Raw genomic sequence first — 22,951 nt, 5'->3', positions numbered from 1 at the left:
CCATCATGTTTCCATCGACGGCATGTTTGTGATTTATGGCATGCCAACCACTTTAATAGACACATCGTATAGTTATATCATGTCATCCTGTTTACATAGTCATCATATTTTGAAGTATGTCATTCTATCCTGTTTAGTTAGCCATCATACATGTGAAATTGTGTCATGCTATCCTGTTTAATTAGCCATCATATATGTGAAATTATGTCCTGCTATTCTGTTTGCTTAGACAACATAAATGTGAATTATTTCATGCCCTGTTTTCTTCCCTACTATCCATTGCACCTGTCTATCTTACAATGTCTGTACATTCAATTACTTTTCTTGTTTATCAGCCATTTCAATTGGAGGGAGTGATGGCAGTATCTGTGGGAGTAAAAACACGGTCTTCAGAAAAGATCGTGCTACCTGTCGATGCAGATAGAACCACGGTTGTACTTGCCCAAGAACCAGCCCCACCACACATAACCCACACTCATGCAGATTGTACCCCTACCCAGTTGGACAGAGAACCAGCTACACCCCTTCTAACCCCAACCCCAGCAGATAGACACCCAGTTCCCGTTGACACATCACCGTCTCCACCACAGAGCACCCAAACACGAGCAGTTAGTAAGGCAACTGCAGTGCCCAAATCACGAGGACCACCACTCCGAACCCGAAGTCAACGCTTAAAGCAGAAGAAGAATTGTTCTCAGGTCAGGTTCCGTAGCTATGGTTCATACTACTTTGCTCTTGCATCACTGTATTTACTGATACCAACTAATTTCAAATTTGAAGGATGCAATTGAAACTCCAATGGCGCAACAGGTATGTTTTAAACCTGTTTCTTCAACGTGTTTGGCTGTTTGCTGTTGTAACTTGCTCTATGTTGATTTCAGTTTCAATTGAATAAACAGTTATGTTCTCATGCCATGCACATTACAAGTGTTGTTATTGCTGTGTAGTTTCCCACACTTATATTCTGTCTATGCTGCTTTGTCTTAAATAGATATGATTCGAACTGTATCTATCTTGATTTGGCAACATAAACTAGAATGATATAGACCATACAGTGACCATACTACATAGATATATGTTTGTTTCATGCTGTTATCCTGTCCACCTTACTACTGAACTGGTTTACCAAAATGAGTTTCATATACTACATTGTAAACCTGAGATGTGTTTCTTTGTTTCTCTTTTAGAACGCGGATAAATATTGGAGAAGAGTACCCTGTTATGCAATGGTAAAGGAAGTAATGCAGATAAGGTTCAAGATAGTGAGACCATCCCTGTTGGTCTCCAAGAAAGCTGATAAAAACTATATTGAAGACACTGAGACAACCCCAAAGTCCTGTCTTGATGTAGTGTTCGAGTTACTGGCTACCACTGCTGGCACCAGCTCTTCGAACTCGTTGCCTGAATCAGTTCGGCTTCTTGAGTCTCAACTTCAAGTTGAAAGACATCGATCAGATGTTATGCGACAGGAAGCCGAAGGACTGAGGAAATCCTTGCAGAATTCAGATGCATACTTTCTGGTGCAACAGCAAGCGCTGGAGGACTTAAGCGCCAAACAAGAGAAAGTTAATAAGCTTGCTAAGCATCTTGCCAGCATTATGGGTACCCAGGATATTGTTTCTTAAGCCCTTCTGAAGTGGTTTCAGTTCTGGACTTGTTTTGCTGCGGCGTTTATATGCTGTTGTGTCCCCTATATTTGCACTGGTGGCGAACTTTGATGCCCAGTGGATGTAATATGTGTAATAGCCGTGATAGCCTAGTGTAAGTTCCTTGCTTATTTATTTCCTTGTTGTCTTGTTTATTTGTTTGCTTGTAGTCAGTGCAGTTCTTTTTCTGCGGTTTGCTAGTGGCTGCAATAACCTATTTTTTAAAACTAGGCCACAATAACCATGGGCTAATATTTACTGTAGTGACACTGGGCCTCCTACGGGCCGTAGAAACAGTGGGCCTTCTATGGGCCATAGAAACAGTGGGCCTTCTACGGGCCGTAGAAACAATGGGCCTTCTACGGGCCGTATCATCAATGGGCCTTATACGGGCCGTATGATCGATTGGCCAAACATGGGCCAAACAGACCGCATTCTGGCCGTAAACGGGCTAGAGTTGGAATCGTCCGTTCATGGGCCGACCATAACGGGCCATCGTTAATAGGCCGTCTTTGATGACGCTATGAAAACGGCCCAACATATTAATGGACCACAAACGGGGCGACTGTAACCACGGGCTGAATTTGGCCCACAAGCAGAAAATGACAGTAACGGGCCGTAAGTAAACGAATGCTGGAAAATAGCCCAAGAATAAATGGGCTCTGAGAAGGCCGAAAGATAACATGGGCTGGAAACGGCCCAACGGTATAACGGGCCGTTAATAGGTATAAAGTGATACACTGTTCTTTACGGGCCAGTTTCACCACGGGTCGTTAATGGATGTAAAGTGATACACTGTTCATTACGGGCCAGTTTCACCACGGGCCGTTAATAGGCCAAGAGTTACATAGGGCCTCATATGGGCCGAAAGACGTCATGGGCCATACATGGGCCCGAAGTGAAAACGGGCTGGAATCATATTGGATGGCTCAGATGACGCTACTAGGCCTAATTCGAATAGGGCGTAACGGACCTTGGGTTAGCGGGCTGTAAATGGGCTATATGCGAACAGGCTGTTAACAGGCTTTCCATGGGCCGGCCCGCCACCTTTTGACCAAGTCAAACGGGCCGGCCTTTTCACAGGAATGGGCCTCTGTTGGGCCGTGCCACGTGTCGACGTATCATAGGCGCCTTCTGTCCAATGAGTGGATGACATCTGTCCCAGCGATGAGCCGACACGTGTTTCCTTCAGCCAATGATGATTTTACACGTGGAAAATCCCCATTGGTCGGGGCTGTTAACGGGTTATCGGATCCAAAACCCGACCCGATAGCTTAACGGCGTTCCGTTACGGTGGATGCCACGTGTCGGTCACCCTTGACGAAAGCACTTCTGTGACGCGCGATTTATCGTCATGGAAGTGGACACTTCCGTGATGATAATTTTGGTAATGGCATGGAACACTTCTACGACAACACAGGTATGACTATCTTGATTCTGTCATAAATTTGTCATGGATGTACATGCATGACAAAAAACGCGACGTACTGTGACAAACACGTATCATCATGGAAGTGTATTTTTTTGTAGTGACGTCTTCTTCCCTCTATTCCCTCTATAATCTCTACTATTAAAGGGAGGCTATACGTCGTTCAATCCCCTGAGCCCCACCAATTGTAGGATCTTTCCACGATTCTCCATTTCCTTTTACTGCCTGCAACCCCCACCTAGTTCGGCAATTTCTGATTCAATCACATTTTCTTCATTTTCTAGGATGCACTCACATGTGTGCCAAACATATCCACGACCATAAAAAATAAATCAATCATCAATAAAAAAATTCTCCATCAGTTCCAACCGATTCACTATCATACACGACAAATCTATCTATATGCACTACCTAGAAAAGACATAATGTTCCTATTTTGCTAAACTTTCACCCGCTTCCATTCCATGCTTAGCACGCCAAGAAAACTAGGTGAAAACCGACACACACTTATTCTCCCCTCTATTCCCTCTATAATCTCTACTATTAAGAGGGTATGTCGTTCATCCCTCCAGCCCCACCGATCGCATGCAGGATCTTTCCATGATTCTCAATTTCGTTTTACCGACCGCAACCCCACCCGGTTTGGTAAGTGCTAATTCAATCACATCTCCTTCAGTTTTAGGATGCACTCACGTCAAGCTGGCAATGTGGATTACCCATGCTGGTATGGGACTCCCATCCCCATCCCAATGATAGGCTCCCCACATCTATCCCCATCCCCATCCCCGCCCACGGGGAAAAAAATCCCATCCCAGGCCCTGTCTGGTTTTTCATCCCCGTGGGGAAACCCATACCCGCAATCAACAGCAACATTCAACAACATTTCAACAGGAAAAACATTCAACAACATGTAAGGCCATTTGGGGCCATGTGTTGTGGTTAGTTTATGGATCTCTTTGGGCTTCTTTGGGCCAAATAGCGGGGATGGTAGAAATTTGCGTGGGTATTTGCGGGAATTGAAGGAAATATGCCCTAGAGGCCCGGCTGGCATGGCGAAATGGCCTCTCCTTGCCATATTATGATATTATTATTGTTCGTCGTAATATTGTGTACACACGTACTCCCTCCGTTTCAAAATACTTGACTTTCATTTGTTCAAAAATGAATGTACTTATATACTAAAACATGTCTAGATATATCTATATTTTGACAAATGGAAGTCATGTATCGTGGAACGGAGGGAGTATACATTATGCTTTTTGAATGGCGGTGACGGTGCCGGACGACGTATTCACGAGTAGCGTGGCCACGCTGACGTTGTGTCTGTAAACCTAGCAACAGCCATGGGCACATCGTCCGGACGACTGATGGGCCGAGCCGCGACGGGAGAAAACAGCGGGCCGCACGGGAAGTAAATATCGTCCATCGCCATAGCGTCCGTGCACGGGGAGAGTCCGCCGCCGGCCGGCACGTACACCGCTGGATCACTCGAGCCGATCGCTTCCACGGGCAGCGAGGACGGCGACGACGACGACGACGGACCTGCAGGTGCCTTCACCGGAGCAAATGGCGAGCCGCACGAGATCTCCGCATCCAGGCCCGTGCTCACGTCCAGCGGGCTCGGCGTACGCCCGCCGTCAGGGATCGCTCCCACGGGTGGCGGCGACGGCAACGACGAGGACGGCGGACCTGCAGGCGCAGCTCCTCCGATGACCATGGCGAGGCACGAGGCCATGGTGTCGTCATCCAATTCGGCGTGTTGAGGTTGAGGATCGAAGTGGCCGCTCCTGGTAGCTTCTCCGGGAGGCACTGTTTGTTGTTGGCACCTGTGCTTGTGCAGGTAGGTGACCTGGAACATAGGACGATCGCCGCTGCTACTATCCTGCTGCTGCACCGTCTTCTTCGCTCTGCAGCCGAGGTCATGGCTAAACATGCATTTGTAGTAGGACCTGCATGCATATACAGTTAGAGAGGCTGCGGTCATTTCAATTTTACTATTTACGAGGGAGCATTTGAACTCCAGAGCAGAAACAGAACACCCTCTTTGGAGCGTGGGTAAGACAAAGGTTCACGTGTAGATTATTGTCTATTAATTTTAAGTTGTAAAGTTTGATCAAATATCAGTATCTACAATACTAAAAAAATATGATAATATATTTCATGGTGGATCTAATGGTAATATATTTGGAGTATTATGATGTTGATTTTTTCTATAAATTTGATCAGACGCAAAAGAAGGTTGACTTCTGAACAAATCTATAAACCTGTGTTTAATTTATTTTTTGATCGACAAAGCTCAGAAATTTATACACCTTTTAATTTGGAACTTGGGGGCGGGGTGGACACTAGAAATACATAGTTGGTCCAATTCCAAAAACAAATAAATACATTATCGGTACCAGAATGTTGGAAACAGTAAACGAAATAGTTATGGTCAACTAGAAGAAAGGAAACAAGTTAGAGACTCCTCAAAAAAGTAAAAAAAATCTGGCCATGTGTTTTTTATAATTTTATTTCTGTTTTTTGCAAAGCAAATATGGTCTTATAAGAGTTGGACAATTTTAAATGAACTAGTAAACAAAAAGGTTTTGACATTTAAGAAAATTCAAATTGGCGTAGACCCAACGAATTACTAGTTCAAACCATGGGTGGAGCGAAATCCTGCGATGGCTATTCATTTAAGCCTTCGGGTAGCACTCCCTGCAAAAAAAAGCCTTCGGGTAGCACCACCAGATCTTTAACATTTTATTAAGTATGAATTTTTAAAGTTTGAATTTCAAAATTTTAATGTTCCCTTAAATTTCTGAATTTCAAATATTTGAAAAGGTTTAACTTCTAAAAATTGAGTTTCTCAAAAAATTCAAACATTGAAAGTTACGCCATGAACAAAGTTGGTGCTGGAATTTCTAGAAGTTACCAAAAATGTGCAGTTTGACCAGGCGTTGAATTTCTTAAATGGAATGTTTGCCTGACTCGACTAACCAGTTTTGTAGTCTGACATATTTATCCAGCATCCCTTCGGTTTTTATTTCAAAGTGTGCACACCTTTAAAAAAATCATGGGTTTGCACTACTCATCATCAAAGGTGTGCACCTTCTAAAATTTGACCTATGGATGTATCTTATAGCAGACACTGTTTTTATTAAGAGTATATCAGTCTAATTAGATACTCCCCCATCTCTGAAAAGAGGGTCTATAACTTCTTTCTGAATTCAAACATTGTAAAATTTGACCAATTTTGTAGCAAAAATTATTAAGACCTATGCTACCAAATTTGATATCATTAGATAGTCATTAAAATAAAATTGCATATTATATCTATTTTAGATTGTAGTTGTTGATAGTTTTTCCTATAAACTTGGTCAAATCATGTATCTTTTGACTTAAGAGAAAGTTTATAGACCCTTTTTTCAGAAATATAAGGAATGGTGCCACATAAAGAAGCCCTGGAGGTCTTAGCACTTCACCTTGCAAATTTTCTTTTGTGAATGTTCTTTTGTCCGTATTTTCTCCATTGGTAACCATCACTGTGAGGCGAGGCTGTAATCTCCTTCTTGGTAACCTCGTTTTCTCTGCCCTTCCTGTGGGGAGCAACCTCTTCTCCACCACTATATTGTTCCATGGAGACAACAGCACAGCAATACACATCTGGTGAATGAAGAAATCACAAGAGTGCATATAGCCAGGAAAAATGACAAGAGTCAGTAGTGTACCAGATACGCATGTCCTTCGCCGGAGCCCGATCATCGATGCTACCATCAGTGATCGTTGCCGCTGGCGATGCCATCCTGTCTACCACCGGTCTGTTGCTCTCTCGAGAACTGAGCATGAACAGAGACACCATGAACACCCGGGAGAGCTCCTGGCTCATCGCTGCGGCCCTCTCCTGTCCACGTCTGTCGAGGGGGCCGCGGCGCAGCAATGCCAGGAGCCTCGCGTTGATATTGTACCCGCCGACGAGCTCCTGCGATAGTTGTTCTATGGCCTCTTGCCCGAAGGCCATCTTGAGACTGTGAGTCGCACGAGGTTCCAGCGACTGGAGTATTGTAGGACTTGGAGGTGGTCTAGCAGCTGAAGCTATTTATATTGGGGAGACGGACACGTACACTACACTGAATCACTAATGAGGTACGATGACCTCCATGCATCTACTCCCTCCGTACGATCACCTCCGTGCATCTACTCCCTCCGTCCCACAATATAAGACGTTTTTGCAAGATAAAAAAATGTAGAAACACTTTTTCAAAAAAGAAGTAGAAACAACAACTCTGTTTACTGGCCATATGTTCGACTTCTAAGATTAATTCTAGTGGATTCCCTAAATGTTTTAGCATTTATAATGGTTTTAACATGTCAAAAAATTCATAATGGTTTCAAAGCGAACGGAATGTAAAAATTAAAGCCTCCTGAGCAGTTGTGCAAAGTCAGACTCTTTGACTCTTTGAGCTTCATCCATATTTTTTTCCTACTATCACCACTGCACCGCCACCTCCACCAGCCGAGACGGCCATGCCAGAGGCCGCTGTGTGCAGCCTGTGCCGCCCTTGCCCCGGGCCATCGCGTGGCCAGATCTAGCGAAACCGCCGCTGCACCAACTGTGTCCGCCACCACCGACAATCCTAGCACGCACCGCCACCACGCCGCCCGTCACGCAGCTGTCACACCACCATCTCAGCTCTGCTCCACCCCGACGCCACCCTGCAGCCCGCCTAGCGCCGCACTCCAGCCCGGCCGCCCCGCCTCGCGTCAAGGCCACTGCATGAGAGGACGAGAGGGCCCCACCACCATCGGTGCCATGCGCCCTCTGGCGACGGTGAGAGAGGAAGGAGATGAGGAGAGGGCCCAGTGTTGATAGCTAGATTTCCCTCCCGGTTGCCCGGGGGGGGGGGGGGCAGGGGGAGGGTTGGGAGGGGGTGAGTGGAGTTTTTTCCCCATTGATTGAAAATGACAACATGAGCGATGAGTTTTGATACACATTACTTTAAATGACCATATTAAAATTCAAAGATAGATAAGGTCCAAATTTAACATAAAAAATGATAATAACGGTCCAAGTGAGATTACACCAACGACATAATCTAAAGATAATGCAAGTGCATGACATAGCAAGGATCATTGCCGTCGTCTGAAGATATCTCCATCACGACCATGTTGGACTCCTCGGCACCCCTCCTTCGGGCCCCACTCTCGGCCCCGGTGGCGATCTCAGCAGCGGAAGCATCCGTCGCCCCCTTGAGCATCCGCTCCTCCTCCGCCACCACGGTGGAAGAAGCATATGCATCCATTTCGAGCATCCACTCCTCATCAGTCACGCCGGCGGTCTCGGCTATGGCCTCCACAGCGGAAGCATCTATTGTTTACTAGCTCATCCACTCCACTTTAGCAGGGGTGGGCTCATCCTCCTAGAGCTCCTAGGGCTCCATGAGATTGTCCCAATCGATCTCATCATTGGATTCACGAGAGGTGAAACAGGGCGCACGGCGAGGTGGGATGACACTGGCGGAGCGAGGAATGAGAGAGGAACTCCCTTCCACCGTCAGGCCAAACTAGCGAGTGGTGCGGCTCCCGTGTCCACGAGCACGGGGTGATTACCGGAGAGAATTTGTTAGAGTGTGGTTTTCATTCCCTACCCTTTATATTGGTAATTTCTTTTAAAGGGTGTGTGTTTTAAAGGCTCTCCTAGAGTTGCTCTAAGGTCCCTAGAAATAGGGAACTCACGGGTGCTTTGGGTTTGTGGGTTTCATGAAGGCCCTATGCGTTGTCGATTAAACAATACTTGCGATTTCCTGTGGTGTTCCGCTTGTCTGTGGTGTTCCATGAAGGCTCTTACTCATTACCTCTCAGTTACTCATTCATTTGTCTGTGGTGTTGTAGGCCGAAAGGTCGACAGACGGTATCAACGGTGCGTGTGGGGTCCTCGATTGTTGCATTGTTGTGCTCGTGATTAAAGGTACTTCCACGACAGTATACAAAATAGCTTCCCCCATGCCACTAGTGAGGGCAAGGGCGTAGAGAAGCCCAAGGCACCTAGGGTCATGGCTTGGGTCGTGAGGCTAGATCACTTTATTTACTGTAGTGATTTGAACACTATTTAGCACTTTAGCAAGTATTTGGTCTAGGGCTTGCTCAGGGCTTGGCACAATCCTGGCTAGGCACTGAGTGAGGGTCAGACACATTAGCGTGCAGAGCGAACACAATGTGAAGATAATGTGAAAAAGATAAAGAAGACCAATGAATGGGAAAAAAAGTTAAAGAAGACCAATGAATGGGAAAAAAAAAGGTAAAGAAGACCAACCACATTTCTTATGGTTGGTTAGGCCAAACCAGCCATGTTAACTAGGCCGAAGTTAGTGACGGATGTTCACGCATGAAAATGTGAGCTGTTCAACCATGCCCACAGCTTTCGATTGATCTCACACTGCAACCGGTCCCAGCAAAAACTTGAAAATCACGACAGAGAAGAGCCCACGAGCAAATATGCAATCAAGGGGTAAACATTACTCCCTTCGTTCCAAAATAATTTAAGTTTCAGGATTTTCCTATGTCAATCTTTTTTTGTTTGATCTATATCTGTAGAAATTTTGTAGAATTATACAATACAAATATATAATAAATCTAATGAAATATATTTCTTGATATATTTTAAAATAGACTTTAATAAAGTTTAACTTAGAAAAATCCTAGAATTTTAGTTATTTTGGAACAGAGTAAGTACAAAGAAAATGACTCACGCCTACTTTAGCTAGTGTCTAGGGTGTAGGGGTAGGGGCGGTATATGAGACAAATAGATGCATTGAAAAGTTTTCTTTGTCTTCGAGACGGGTTGATTGCTGAGGCTTGATTGCATGCAATATTGAGGATATCGCTTATCGTTAGCGTTTTGGTGGGCTGAAAATTAGAGATTAGTTGTAAATCAACCGATTATTTGATTTTATCGGTCAGTTTTGCTTGCAATTCTCAGGTTCCAAGCACTAATAAGATAAAAATGGAAACAACCATCAGTGTGCTCTAAGCCTTTAAATAGGACAACATTTTATCAATACGTAACTATATATTACATGTCAAAAAATGGTCAATGGCAAATAAAATAAGACAACACTATATCGAAGGGCCGGTGGCCGAATTATATTAGATAGGAAGAGAAGTACATAGTACAGCCGGGAAGCAGTCTAGGCGGACTAGAGCTGGGACCCAACACAAAATTAGACGTTCGCCGGCAGGTCGCAGATGCAACCTGCAGCCCGCCACATTCTAATGTCTTCCTTAATTAACTCCAGCACCCTGTCTACGATGCTGGCTACATTATCAAAAATTCTCGCGTTTCTCTCCTTCCATATCCTCCAGTGAAGGGGTATCTGGTGAAGGGGCTCAACTGAATAGTCAGCCGAGCCCCTTGTCAGATATTTTGAACATTGATCGCATGCACACGTACGAAAACAACATAGTGATAGTCACGTGTCATGTGCGTACTACGGAAAGCTCAGGTGATGAAACCCGACAATGGGCAATTAGGCATCGCGCACTGCAGATATTTTGTGTTCTTCAACTTCACGTATATTCAAGGTTAACCAATCCGCTACGTGTTTTCTTTCAAGCAGATATTTTGCGTTCTCCAACTTCAGGTATGTTCAAGGTTAAGGGTATCTTCAACGTGAATCTTCAAATAACCCATAAACACGTGGATCAAATTGTATAGGCATACTTTGTCATTCAACGTGGACCTATAATTTTATATTTGCCCACGGACGCATCCATTTTTCCACAAACCGGAAGCAAACCAAGGGGACTTTCCGGACCTCCGCCACGCTGGACTATAATGTCCCTGGCCCACCCAAAACCGAGGTGGAGCCCGCACATTTGGAGCGGTTTGCACTGTTTCTGCGCCAAAAACCGCGCTTTCTTCACCCTCCCCGTTTCGATCGACGTCGTCCTCCACGCCAATTCCCGCACTTTTGGCCTTTTGCTGCCGCATGGACCCATAAGAAGAGATGCCAAAGGCGAAGCATCAACAAAAGGTGACCGCCCGCAAGATTAACTCGGTGACATGGCAAGCCCGCCGTCTCAAAAGGAAATGAAAGGAGCAAGAGGAGGCAGCAGCCAGCAAAAATAAACACGTCAGGCGTGGACGGGAGGCGCCACCAACGCCATCCACACACACACGCCCTACTTCCACGCCTCCAAGTAGCTCGGTCGTCCGCAGCAGACCCGACCTCCGTCGTCGGGTATGTGTCGTATTCCGTCGAGCTCGACGCGGCGCCGCTCCATTTCGTTGACTCATCATCGCTATAGCTTGTCCGGTTACGGACACCAGGAGCGGATCAGCTGGGTGGTTGATCTCTATTCGGCGGTTTGTCTCAACCAGGCGCGACAACATCTGATGACGCAATAGGGGAGATGATTCACGGCGGAGGCGGAGGTGGCTTCGATGACACACAAGTGATGACTCCCAGCTGGAGGTGTACACCCAGCAGCCAGACTCGTACACCAGGAAGTCGGGCACATACAACCAACAGCCGGAGTAGGACACGTCCGCCGACGAGACGGGCCTCGATCCAGAGGATTTGCTGGCCGATCCAAGCAGATGAGTAGAGGAGAAAGTTTCAACATGAGGGAGGACAAATTGTTGTGATATGTGTGATTGGCCACTAGCATTGATCTGAACCATGACATGGAGCAAAAGGGCGTAACATTTTGGTCCAATATTCATTCTTGGTTCCATAAGCACAACAATTTAATTTCGAGCCCTGACGCACGGAAGTCGTCTGAAATCGTGGGACAAGGTCGCTCAACCATCAATGGTACATCATCCAAGAGTCCGTGAGCAAGTAGTAGGGCCACTACAAACAACTAATCGGTCGGTGGCCAAGTGGTGCGCAAATCGCCGAGAAAATAAGTTGTTATATGTGTTGGTCATTTGGTCGGATATGCAACTAGTTGGCCGAATATGCTCTATGTGTTGGTCATTTGACCAGATATGCACTTTGTTGACAATGTTTTTTTTTGCTAGCCCTCTCGTGCGTGCACATTGTATTTGAAGGTGGATAAGAAGAGCTTTGTCCTCATGCATTGTTTGTTGAAGTTGAATAGGCAGCCCAAGTGACAATTATCCATTGTCCATTCCATCAAGACCGTCGTCATCGCCAATGAAGACGAAGCGGATGATCCAACTGACTCAACAAAAGAGCCACCCAAGAAGGTTAGAAAGAGGTTCCGGCGAAAGAAGTTGGAGGAGGAGAAGGAGAAGCGAGAAGGAACGGCGGCCAATATGACGGAGGGGTTCAAGGACACCTTGGCGAAGGAGGAGGGATGTTTCAAGCGCTATGGCTTGAAGGAAAGAAGGCGGAGAGTTTTAACATCTTGATGGCGGCGGCTGAGAAAAAGATCAACCTCGAAGAGAAGAAGACCAAGCTCGAATAGAGGAGGGTTGAGCTCGCGGCCGCTTTGGAGGATACCAAAATGTTGTCATGAAGATGGACGAATTGGATCCCGATGCGGCGATGATCGTGCAAGCCGTCTGTGTTAGGATGTTGAAACGCTTGACAACAGAGATGGGGGGCGTCCAAGAAGGTGGCGGCTAATGGGAGAAGCCGGCGACAGAGTGAACGAGGAGGCACGGACAATTGGTCTGGGAGTGCAAAATGTTTTTTTTCTTGGATTATCGGATTGAAACTTTTGTGATCCGACGCATGTAAGAACTCTGCACATCCGCCTCCTTTTGGTTTATGATTGGGCATAAAGTACATTGCACTTTAATTTGCTTATATTATTATGCCTTTGAAATAAAGGAAGCTAGACTTAGAGAATGCGGTTGGATGGCTAGCTTTCATATCCGTATTCACGTGTCCACAGACAGATAATGTGCATACGTTTTAGGGGACGGAGATGCCCTACCAACAACAGAAAGCCAGATCAAAAAGTTGAATGCTACGTGTCTAATCAGAAATCGTACTCGCTATGTACTGTATACATTGTAAACACGTCACTTCTTCCTTTATCCACCGCTCAAGGAAGTCAAGTTTGGGGGATATTTTAGATCCACGTGATTTATCATTGTCAATAATAATTCTAGGATGTTAAAAGTCACAGTAGGCATGGTATTGTCTCTCATGCATCCGACTCTCGTCTCAAACTTCCCGGGCGCACCTAAGTTTGGCTTTGTTTTTTTTGTTGTCTTTTTTTCCGGGGTTAAAAGGATTTCATTGCTCAACTGTTGGAATGTTTGTTTCTGCATAGTAGAGGAACGTCTGCAGAGCGCAACCAAATTGCAGTTCGGCCCTCCGATCGTTCGAAAGTAGCAAGGGTGTGGCTAACGGCATTCTGATTCCTACTTACATGAGCAATAGTCACACTGTTGCCAGACTTGCTGCTTTCAAAGAAAAATCTTTGGATCCGCTTTATGATAAAACCAAAGATAACATCACAACCATGGAAAATGCTCCATTGGAGATGGATTTTGCTTCTGCGGCATAATGTCGATTCCAGTTGAACTTGAAACCAAGTCACTTGGTACTATACCTGGCCATCTGCCGGGCCGGGCCGGGCCTACCAAAGCCCGAGGCAGAAAACCTAGGCCCGAGCCCGGCCCGGCCGTCGGGCCTAGTTTTTTGGCCCAAGCCCGGCCCGAAAGTGATAAAGCCCGCCGGGCCCCTTTCTTAAAATGCAAAAATGCCAAGCCCAGGCCCAGCCCGACGTGTGCTTCGGGATCAAAACTCAGGCCCAGGCTCGGCCAGTGGGCAACATTGGGTCGGGCTGGGTCAGGCTTTTTCGGGCCGGGTCGGCTCGGGCCGACCGGGCCGGGTAACCCATGGCCAGGTATACTTGGTATCAACAACCCAAAACTCCTGTGATGCCCATAGAATCCATCCTTCCCCAACGCATGAAAGATGGACCGCGGCAATCGAATTGGCAGCAAGAAACTACAGTACAAAGACGAGATCTGATACTGTAGAAATTATTGATCAAATATCCAGAGTAGGATTAATCAACTGTCAATAGTGGGATGCTACCAAAAGGAGAAAACTTGGAGAGAGAGAAAAATCAATTCCATCATTTGCGTTGAGAAGCCATGGGATGATAGGAGTAACACAGTAGTACTAGGAGTTAAGTAAAGAGTTTCAGTTTGGAATGGTAGTCCTGGTCCAGAATAACTAAACATGTTAATCAACGGAGAGTGTATACAAGAAAATTAACAAAAGCTAGGTATTTATACTTCTGCATAACATATTTCTTTCGAGCAACTGGCCGCAGTGTTTCCTTTTCATTAAGAAGAAATAGAATATTTACAAAGTGGACGTGTTTTAAAACGTGGACACGAAGGAACTCTTAATAATCTTCTTATTCTAACTACTCATGATTGCGTTTTTTTAAATAAAGAGCAGATTTTATTAACTCAAAATATAGCATCAAGAGTGTGAAACGCATAATACGTTCAATATGACTTCTGCATAACTAAGATGCGTACAGTTAAACTCAAACGCACACATTCTCATAAACATGCCCCAAGCAAAGTCATGGCAGACCAAAACTAAGCCTAATGTATAGAGGGTGGGAGGCCTATCCAAAGACGGGGCCGCCACCCATGTGAGATAAAAAAAAACTTTGTTGCCTAGTACAGCCCCATGTACACCACCACAAACATCGATCAGTGTTCATGTCTTCATAGAGAAGACCATAAACACGCAAAACTTGCGTGGAAGCCCATCCAGTCACCGGCTAAACATGTTGGCAACACTTCGTGGTGGGTGTCAACTCTTGCCCAAAAGGCCATGTCCCTTTGCATGATATCCTAATTGTCAGGTACGCCACCTTGATCTATGTTAATTTTGTGTCATTGAATATTCGATGATTCCTCTCTTTTAATTACAAGCATTCCACATGACGTAGATAACGAACCCACTAAGCCTTCACTTGTGGTTATTGTCGATGCGCAAAATGTCATCCCACCACACATCAATTGTAGGGTAGGTGAATGTTGAACCCGAGAACTTGTCATTAACCCAATATAGCACTGGGTTGTGAACCGTTGTGCTGTAGGGGCGGTTCTTGCATATGTGAAGAGTAGTCTCAAGGGCCCTTAGGCAAAGCTAGCAAATAGGGTTGTGCGGCCAACCCCGTTGTGCCAGCTGATCTATGGCAAGAATCTTGTTGTGGTGGACAAACCAAGAGAATTATTTGCATTTGGCCCTGCAAGTGCATGGGCTTTCCAAATTTTCTCCCTCGAGAACTTGGGATGAGAACCTATGAATTGTTTCAGATAGGCAGAGCTAGAGTAGTGATGCCCAAGGATGTTCCAAAGCCAGGTGGTGGTATCCGTCGTTGTTGGGGGTTAAGAGCCACCGAACCGATGCTAGAGGCCAAAGTCAATGAACTCCCACAATTGCTTAGGTCTATTTAATCACACCATTGAGTGAATCCGGTTGTTATCACGCATCTCGTTATGCACCATCCTATTCACGTTCTGCGGTGCCAAAGAGCCGAGGGAAGACCTCTCCAGCAACAATCCATTTGACATGCCAGAAGGAGGCACTTTATCGTCATTGATGGAGATGGAGATGGAAGCATATAAGAGGCCTCCGGGACATATTCCTCCACGTCCACGTGCAGTCTTGGTGGTGTATCCCTTGCGCGCTTGGGGACCAGCACTGATGACCCACAAGTATAGGGGATCGCGACAGTCTTCGAGGGTAGTATTTCACCCAAATTTATTGATTCGACACAAGGGGAGGCAAAAAATATTTATGAGCCTTAGCAGTTGAGTTGTCAATTCAACCATACCTGAAAAATTATATTTCTGCAGCAAAGTGTTTAGTAGCACAGTAACAATAGTAACAGGAACAGTAAAAGTAGCAGTTTGTAGTGATTGTAATAGTAGCAGCTACGAAAATAACTTAGTAAGAACCAATATGAGAAAAGCGTAGGCATTGGATCAGTGGTGGCTATTTGTGTTGGATGATATTCATCATATAACAGTCACAACCTAGAGCGATACACAATAGCCCTAATTTATCAATGTAATGTAGGCATATATTCCGTATATAGTCATACGTGCTTATAATAAAAACTTGCATTACATATTTTCTCCTACCGGGAGCGACTATAATAGAAGAAGGTCCACAGGTGCAAAAATAGAAAAAAAAACATGTCTAGGCCTTCTGATCAGGATGAATGGTCCAGATTCTAGTGGACGGATCTGAGCGTACAGGTACTAGGTTCTTTGCATAAAATTCCCTTGCTTCTATTCGTCTTGCAGGAGCATGTCTGGGACTTCTTCTTCCTAAGAACGCAGCAGCGCGAACCCAAATCCCCATGGTGGCCACTCCGCAAGGTCGGCGTCTCAGTGGCGCGGGAGCTCATGGCGGTGGCCGACGACGCGCTCTACACCACCATCGCGGAGCCGGCTGAACTCCAGGCACAAGTCTCTTTACAGTGTAGAGGACATTTACTTTTTTGACTTACATGGTATAAAATTTGGGTTCGCGCTCATGGCGGAAACCGACGACCGCGATCGTAAGCCACCAAGTGCAGCGGGAAAGAGCCTGCAGCACGGAAGAGATCCACCGACAACTCACCGCCCACGCGGTCAAGACGCCGACCATCCACCCCCCGCGAACGTCGCCAGCCGAGGGCGCCATCTCCATGCCTAACGGGGCCGCTGCCCCAGGTCCAGGTTCCTCCACGATGGCCGGAGTGGGAGATCCGCCACGAGCGACGAGATCCGGCACCGCGCGGCATACGCCATCGCCCAAGCCCGCCGTCAACCGATCCCACCGTCGCCGGGAGCCCGCACGCTGCCTGGAATCCCACACCCATGGATCTGGGCGCCCGTGCACCGCCGCGAGCCCGCCGCCTCCGGAATTCGCCACACCGTCGGGAGGGCCGCACCCCACGGATCAGGACGCCCGCGCCGCCGCGGATCCGGGAGAGGGAGGAGAGACCCTCCGCCGCCGCCGTCGCACGCACGGGCTTTGCCCGGCGCCGACCATCGTCAGCGGCGGAGGGGGAGAAGGGCGCTGGAGATAGGCTGCGGCGGCGGCTGATGCATATTCATTTCATTAGATAATGATGAGTAAAAAAATTAAGTACAAATGCATGACACTTGCATGGACCTGTGCTAACTGAATCTCGTTTGCTAGGTATGACGCCTCCCAGCACAAGAAGATCGATAAACAAGAGGCACTAGTACTGGACACAAAAGGCTGTAGCTTTTCTATTGTGTACCATCAACAGAGCAAAACTTGATGCAAATTCTAACGGCAAGCTTGTTCAGCGGACAGCAGTGCTTACTTTATTAGTCCGTCATACGTAGTGTTGTCTGTGATGTACCAAAAAGGGTCCTCTCATGCTATGTAACACTTCATATGTGTGTGTCTTTTCTGTTCTGGGATCGTGCAATTTAAAATGTATGTTTAGTTATGACTTGAAGTGGATGGATTAATTTTCTCATGTCTGAAATATTTGTGATGATGTGCTCATACATTTTGGTGACCAACATGTTTTGGATTTCTTGCATGATTCCGGATGTAGCAGAAGCTACTAATGTAATCAAATATATATCAAGTTTTGTACAGTACATGTGCAATTTTTTGTGGACGGGTACAGATCTGAGAAATTGTCTTATTTATGAGTGACAGTATGATTGATATATCAGAAATCAGAAATTTGGGGGTGGTTATTGCAAAAATTATCTTCCATATGTAACTATTAGTAGGGGGTTTTGAAGTTGTACACTTACAACCCTCCAACTCAATCTGTACCGGTCATCTTCCATCGGATGGCCATGGTTCGTTTTTCTATTCTTTCACCGTACACCCTTCTTCTATTGTAGCCGTTCCTGCTACAATAGGGATTGGGGAACTGAAAACCATAGAACCATGCAAACGCTGATGGACGCCGTAGAACCTTTTGCTCTGAGGGTGCCAATAGGGATTGGGAAACTGAAAACCATGCAAACACTGGGGTACCTCGCAAGGGGAAGTTTTGCTTCTGGAGGTCATCGCGAGCCTACTGAACCTATCCATTCTGCTTCTGGAGGATGTATGTCGCTGCAGATTGAAGGGCCTCTCACTTTCCAAAGCGGCCTATTCGGAAGCCTCGTGGTACTCGAGCTTTATTACATGCGCATGGGAATCGAATCCTGGGAGCTTGAGCTAACATCGATCCCCGAGACTTGAGATGCTGAGGCTGGAACTTGTGAGTTCTACAACCGGCTTTTCTTGTCTGGGATTCCTCCCAAGCATCAAGGAAATACGACTGCCGTTATTTGCTGGAAGCAAATCGCGGGGAAGATGAAGCCAAGAACAATATTAGGAAGCAGCTTGCTGCCAATAAAAATGGACATAGAACGATTTTGAAGGTGGGATGAATGAGCTAGGTGGACAAGTGTAGTTTCCCTTTTTGTTTCATTCTGTTGTGCTTTGCAACTCACAGGAGGCAATGAAGCATGAGAATGACGGGGAAATCACAAAGAAGTTTGTAGGTGGTGTGTCCCCTTGGGTTATCATTTCTCTTCTACTTCCCAGGATGACGTTTCCATTGCTTTCAGGCTGTACTCTTTATAAGATGCAAAAAAAAGAAAGGTATGTTACGCATGTTTTGTGCTCCAGCAAGTGTTAAGGTGATGGGTGAAAAGGCTGGAAAAAAAAGTGAAATTAAAATTTACTTTTATTTTCACTTGAAGCTGCATCAGTGGTATAAGTGGTGAATGGCACAGTTGGTGGTATCCAAAATCTGTGGAAGCTGTTTTGAGTGTTGTCATGAAATTATGTTGCATTTTAAAAAACTGATGCGGATTTGTTTTGAGTGTTGTCTAGTTTTAGAGCTCCTCAATTCAGAAGAAGAAAAACCATGGCAGCCCAGCACAGCCACGCCCTGTCCATCACCAGCCGCACCACACACGGAAACAGATTGGCAATGCCAAGTGGTGACCAGTTCCACTGAAAAAGGGTCCAGAAACATCTGGCACTCTTTCTTACCATAAAGAACTTCACCATGTAAAGTTACAGGTTCATTTCTAAGCAACACACAGGTACATGAGGCAGCAGTATTTGGAACCAAGCAATTCCACAGTTTCATGCCCCACGCAGGTACATACCTCACTGCTTTACCAATAAAAATGCCCTAGAAAAAAGTTTCTGGAGACATCAAACGATGAACCGTTTAGTCTTGGCTGGCGAAACGTGGGCTTCGGCAAACTTTGCCATGTAGAGTCGCTCAAGCTCAAGCAAACTCTTCTTCACTCGCTGCAAGAAAGGGGCTTCAGTTAGGATGCTGCATAGATTAGAAAAAGTACTAGTGCAAGAAAGGGACTTTGCTTAGCATGCTGCATACATTAAAAAAAAAGTAGTGTAAGAGATACTTCGGTTGATCAGAAGAACCGTAGCTCTATCCCTGTGCTGGGTATTTCCACTTAAAATTACTACCATCGTTTTGCCATCAGTCGTGTCATTGCTCTATTTTCCTTTTGCAGCTGCCACCAATCCCATCGTTTAGCACGATCAACTCTAGCACAGCTGATTGTACGAATGTATCTTTTGTACAAGGAACGATTGAGGAAAAACACAGATCGCTATAACAGCTATGATGCTAAGTAGGAAATCAGTTTGCAGTAACTGCTGCCCAGCAGATGTATCATTTCATTAAGTGATAAGCATACAGATTGGGTTAACATCTGCTGAGGCATGACTACTGAACTCTACTGAGACCAAAGTGAAGAGGACCAGATGGCATAAGCCAATGAATAAGGTTCAGAGCAAGCTGGACATGGTTTAGATTCAAAGTGAAGAGGACCAGATGCAAGAAGTTTAGAGCAAGATGGATAAGGTTTAAAATTCACAGACTGCATAAATTTTAATGCTGTATGAAACAATAGGTGCACTAGGAAAAAGAAAGTTCTGGTGCACATATGGAGTATGAACATGCTCACTGTAACAGGAAGAAAGTTATAAAAAGGTAAAAGATATATGGGAGCTAAGGAGTCGATTAGCTGGTGTTATGCCCATTTTATGTTTGTAACTTTGTATTCCTTGTAAATACAGACGGTATGGGTAGTTGAAGGTACTGGTAAGTAATTCACTATGGTTGCATCTAGCATAATGTCTGAAGTCTGAGTGAAATTCAGATCTACATCATTTGATCTCTAGACTTCCTACATCATTTAATCTAGACAATTAGACTATATATAAAATAAGTGCAATGTCATATACTTGTGTTCCACATCTTTTTTGTAGTGACATGCAATCATTACCTTTTTTTAAAAAAGCACTATATCAAGTACAATCTTTGTATCGCTACTCTGGGCATGAATAAGAGTATGAGACCACTGGTTGTGGGCCAGGCGTAACAGAATGTCCATTATAAAGCAGGAGAAACTCTCTTCTGTCTACTTGCATCCTTCTCTTCACTCACTCTTAACTAAAACAAACATCACTGACAAACTCCCTATAAACCCTGTGTTCATTTCCTAATTTCTACATCACAACAAGTTAACCGATTGATAATCACTAGTGGAGGGGAGCTCTTTTCTGTTCTGGGTGGCTCTTGGAGTGTATGCTTTGAAGCCAAGTTGATAGCCCAGAAGATTTGAGGGTTGCTTCCACTAGCGTGATACAACTTGAAGCACGAATAGTCTATGTTCAGTAATCGGGATCAATGCCAGCTTGAAACCATCTGCACTAGATTGCTCTAGGCTAGATAGTAGATAGCTTTTATGACAAATGGCAACGCTTGGTCTAACCTTGTAAGCCACATGACTCGAGCAATGGTTCGTATTTCACAAAGATATCAGTGCAGATTCATGGATGAAAGAATTATGTCCTCGTTACTCCATTAGCATCAATCCTGTGTGGTGGACTTAAGATGCCGTCAACTTGGGCTGTTAAAGTGTCATCTCATACTTTCAGAACACCAGAAACAGATCCTTACAATTACGCAGCTGGAACTTGGAAGGCTCAAAACCTAGCTAAAATTGCAGCCTGAGACTCATGATTGCTACCGTGAAGGAATACACAGAAGGCGCTTCTTGGATGTTGACGGCCATGTTTATACTTAAGTGGCCAAAGAGGAGAATGTACTCTGGATTACGTCGACCGGATGTATCAGAAACTTGAAATGGACCTGGTTTGTAAATTGTACACAGGGGCCAGGGGATATCTCTGAATTATAGCACAGTGCGTGTTTATAAACTAGCTAGTACAACTGTTTATAACAAGATAAGCACGGTCACGGTGAATATGAACACATTGGGAGTATGCAGCTCCGTGCTGGGACCTAATTCGATCACCGAATCGACTTTTAACCTTTGTTGAAATGCACTCGAGAAAAAAAAAACAGCATTTCACATGATGTGATTCTTAAATCGATAATCTTAGCTACTGTAAAACTGCTCATCACACAATTCAGTCAGTGGGGCGCAGGTGGGCTCCCGTACCTGATCAATTCAACTCGTCGTCCCTCATGACGCGCTCGCCGGAGGATCCGCCGCCCGTGCCGCCACCGCCTCCGCCAGAACCGGCGGCTTCGTCTTCCTCCCGGAGGATCATCTGCATATCGTTGACGCGCGTCCGGACGACGTTGGTGATCATGACTGCGCGCGAAATCAGCGAAATCAGCGCCGGCGGCGGCGGTGGATTGCACGACTAGGGATACGGGGAGGAGGGGAGGGGATGGGGCGGCTTACTCGCGGCGGTGCCCAGTGTCCAGATCCACAGGATCTTGAGGCCGGGGCTCTTCTGGCTCCACCTGGTCACCATTGGAGCCGCGACGACCTGGAGCGCGGTGGTGGGCCGGAGGGAGCGGCGCGGATTCAGGCAGATTTTCGGCCGGCTTGGAGGACGACGAGGTTAGCAAGGGCTTTGGGTTTTCTCAGAGTAACATTTCGCTTGTTTTACGAGGATTGTTTTGTAATTCAGTTTCCACGGAAGAAATGGGAAAAAAAAACATAGCAACGAGATCGGCTTCCGCTAGGCAAGAGAGACCCACGAACTTGTACTCCATCCGTTCCGAATTACTTATCGCAGGTATGGATGTATCTAAATGTATTTTAGTTCTAGATACATCCATTTCTGCGACGAGTAATTTGAAACGGAGAGAATATTGGATGTGATGATTTAGTCCACAAAATTGCAAAAGGTGATCAGCTCATTCATAAACTCGAAATACATGGGATGATTTAGTCCATAGCAAATCAGGAGCGGACAAATGGCGCCTCGCTGGCAGTTTTGTGGCACAGCCGCCTAGTCTAGCGTTTTTGCAAAAAACCCTCCACATTTATGGAAATCACAGCTGTTGTACATGCCTGGGCTGCCCTTTGGTTACAGAGCGGCGCCGCATGCTGGTCTTGGCCTGCGGCGGTTCATCAAACCCGCTCCTTTCCCATGCAGAGATGCTCGTGCATCCAAATTTCCTGCGGAAAAAGAAACACGCAGACCGAAAGCGCAACATGCATGCATACAAGGCATGGCAAAAAAGCCTAAAAGGGGAGAGCAACGCATGCATCTTTATTCAGAAAAAATTAGTTACAAGTTTTTTTAGGGGAAAAATTAGCTACAAGCACTGCTAGCTAGTCAGGGGTAGGCAGCCACTATACACAGATCACAATATGGCTTAGAGCATTTACATCCGGGCGCCCAAATCCAAACCCTTAAATGCCCGTGGACACGATCGGGACAGTGACCGGTCACGTCTTAAATATTTGATTCTACAATCGGACACCTCAAACTAGAAACCTCAAATCCATATTATTACATGCAACGTGAAACCGAATCTAAGCGGAGCTCACCCGGTTTCGCCGTGACCATGTCCGGCGGCCGGCTACGCTCCCCTGAGTGTTGGTCCGGTTGCCGGCAAGGTAGAGTAGGGCATGGGACACGAGCCGGCTCAC

The 22,951-nt window shown here is 45.8% G+C and overlaps 2 protein-coding genes across 2 annotated transcripts; both read right to left on the bottom strand.

The window, feature by feature from the left end:
- Nucleotides 1-4,366: 4,366 nt before the first annotated feature.
- LOC123050264 (probable WRKY transcription factor 47) lies at nucleotides 4,367-7,078 on the bottom strand. Its single transcript, XM_044473086.1, has 3 exons — nucleotides 6,789-7,078; nucleotides 6,543-6,683; nucleotides 4,367-5,024 (listed from the first exon to the last, which is right to left on the bottom strand). The coding sequence occupies exons 1-3, from the start codon at nucleotides 7,076-7,078 to the stop codon at nucleotides 4,367-4,369; spliced, it is 1,089 nt and encodes a 362-aa protein (XP_044329021.1).
- An 11,929-nt stretch (nucleotides 7,079-19,007) lies between these two features.
- Nucleotides 19,008-21,991, bottom strand: LOC123054823 (uncharacterized). The gene is made up of 3 exons (XM_044478675.1): nucleotides 21,749-21,991; nucleotides 21,500-21,655; nucleotides 19,008-19,313 (listed from the first exon to the last, which is right to left on the bottom strand). Exons 1-2 carry the CDS (start codon nucleotides 21,819-21,821, stop codon nucleotides 21,504-21,506), a joined length of 225 nt encoding a protein of 74 aa, XP_044334610.1. The 5' UTR covers nucleotides 21,822-21,991; the 3' UTR covers nucleotides 19,008-19,313; nucleotides 21,500-21,503.
- Nucleotides 21,992-22,951: the final 960 nt, after the last annotated feature.

This window comes from Triticum aestivum, chromosome 2D (genome assembly GCF_018294505.1).
Source record: "Triticum aestivum cultivar Chinese Spring chromosome 2D, IWGSC CS RefSeq v2.1, whole genome shotgun sequence".
Classification (NCBI taxonomy): domain Eukaryota; kingdom Viridiplantae; phylum Streptophyta; class Magnoliopsida; order Poales; family Poaceae; genus Triticum; species Triticum aestivum.
Note: the sequence above shows the minus strand (reverse complement) of the source record. Positions and strands in the feature narration are given on the sequence as shown.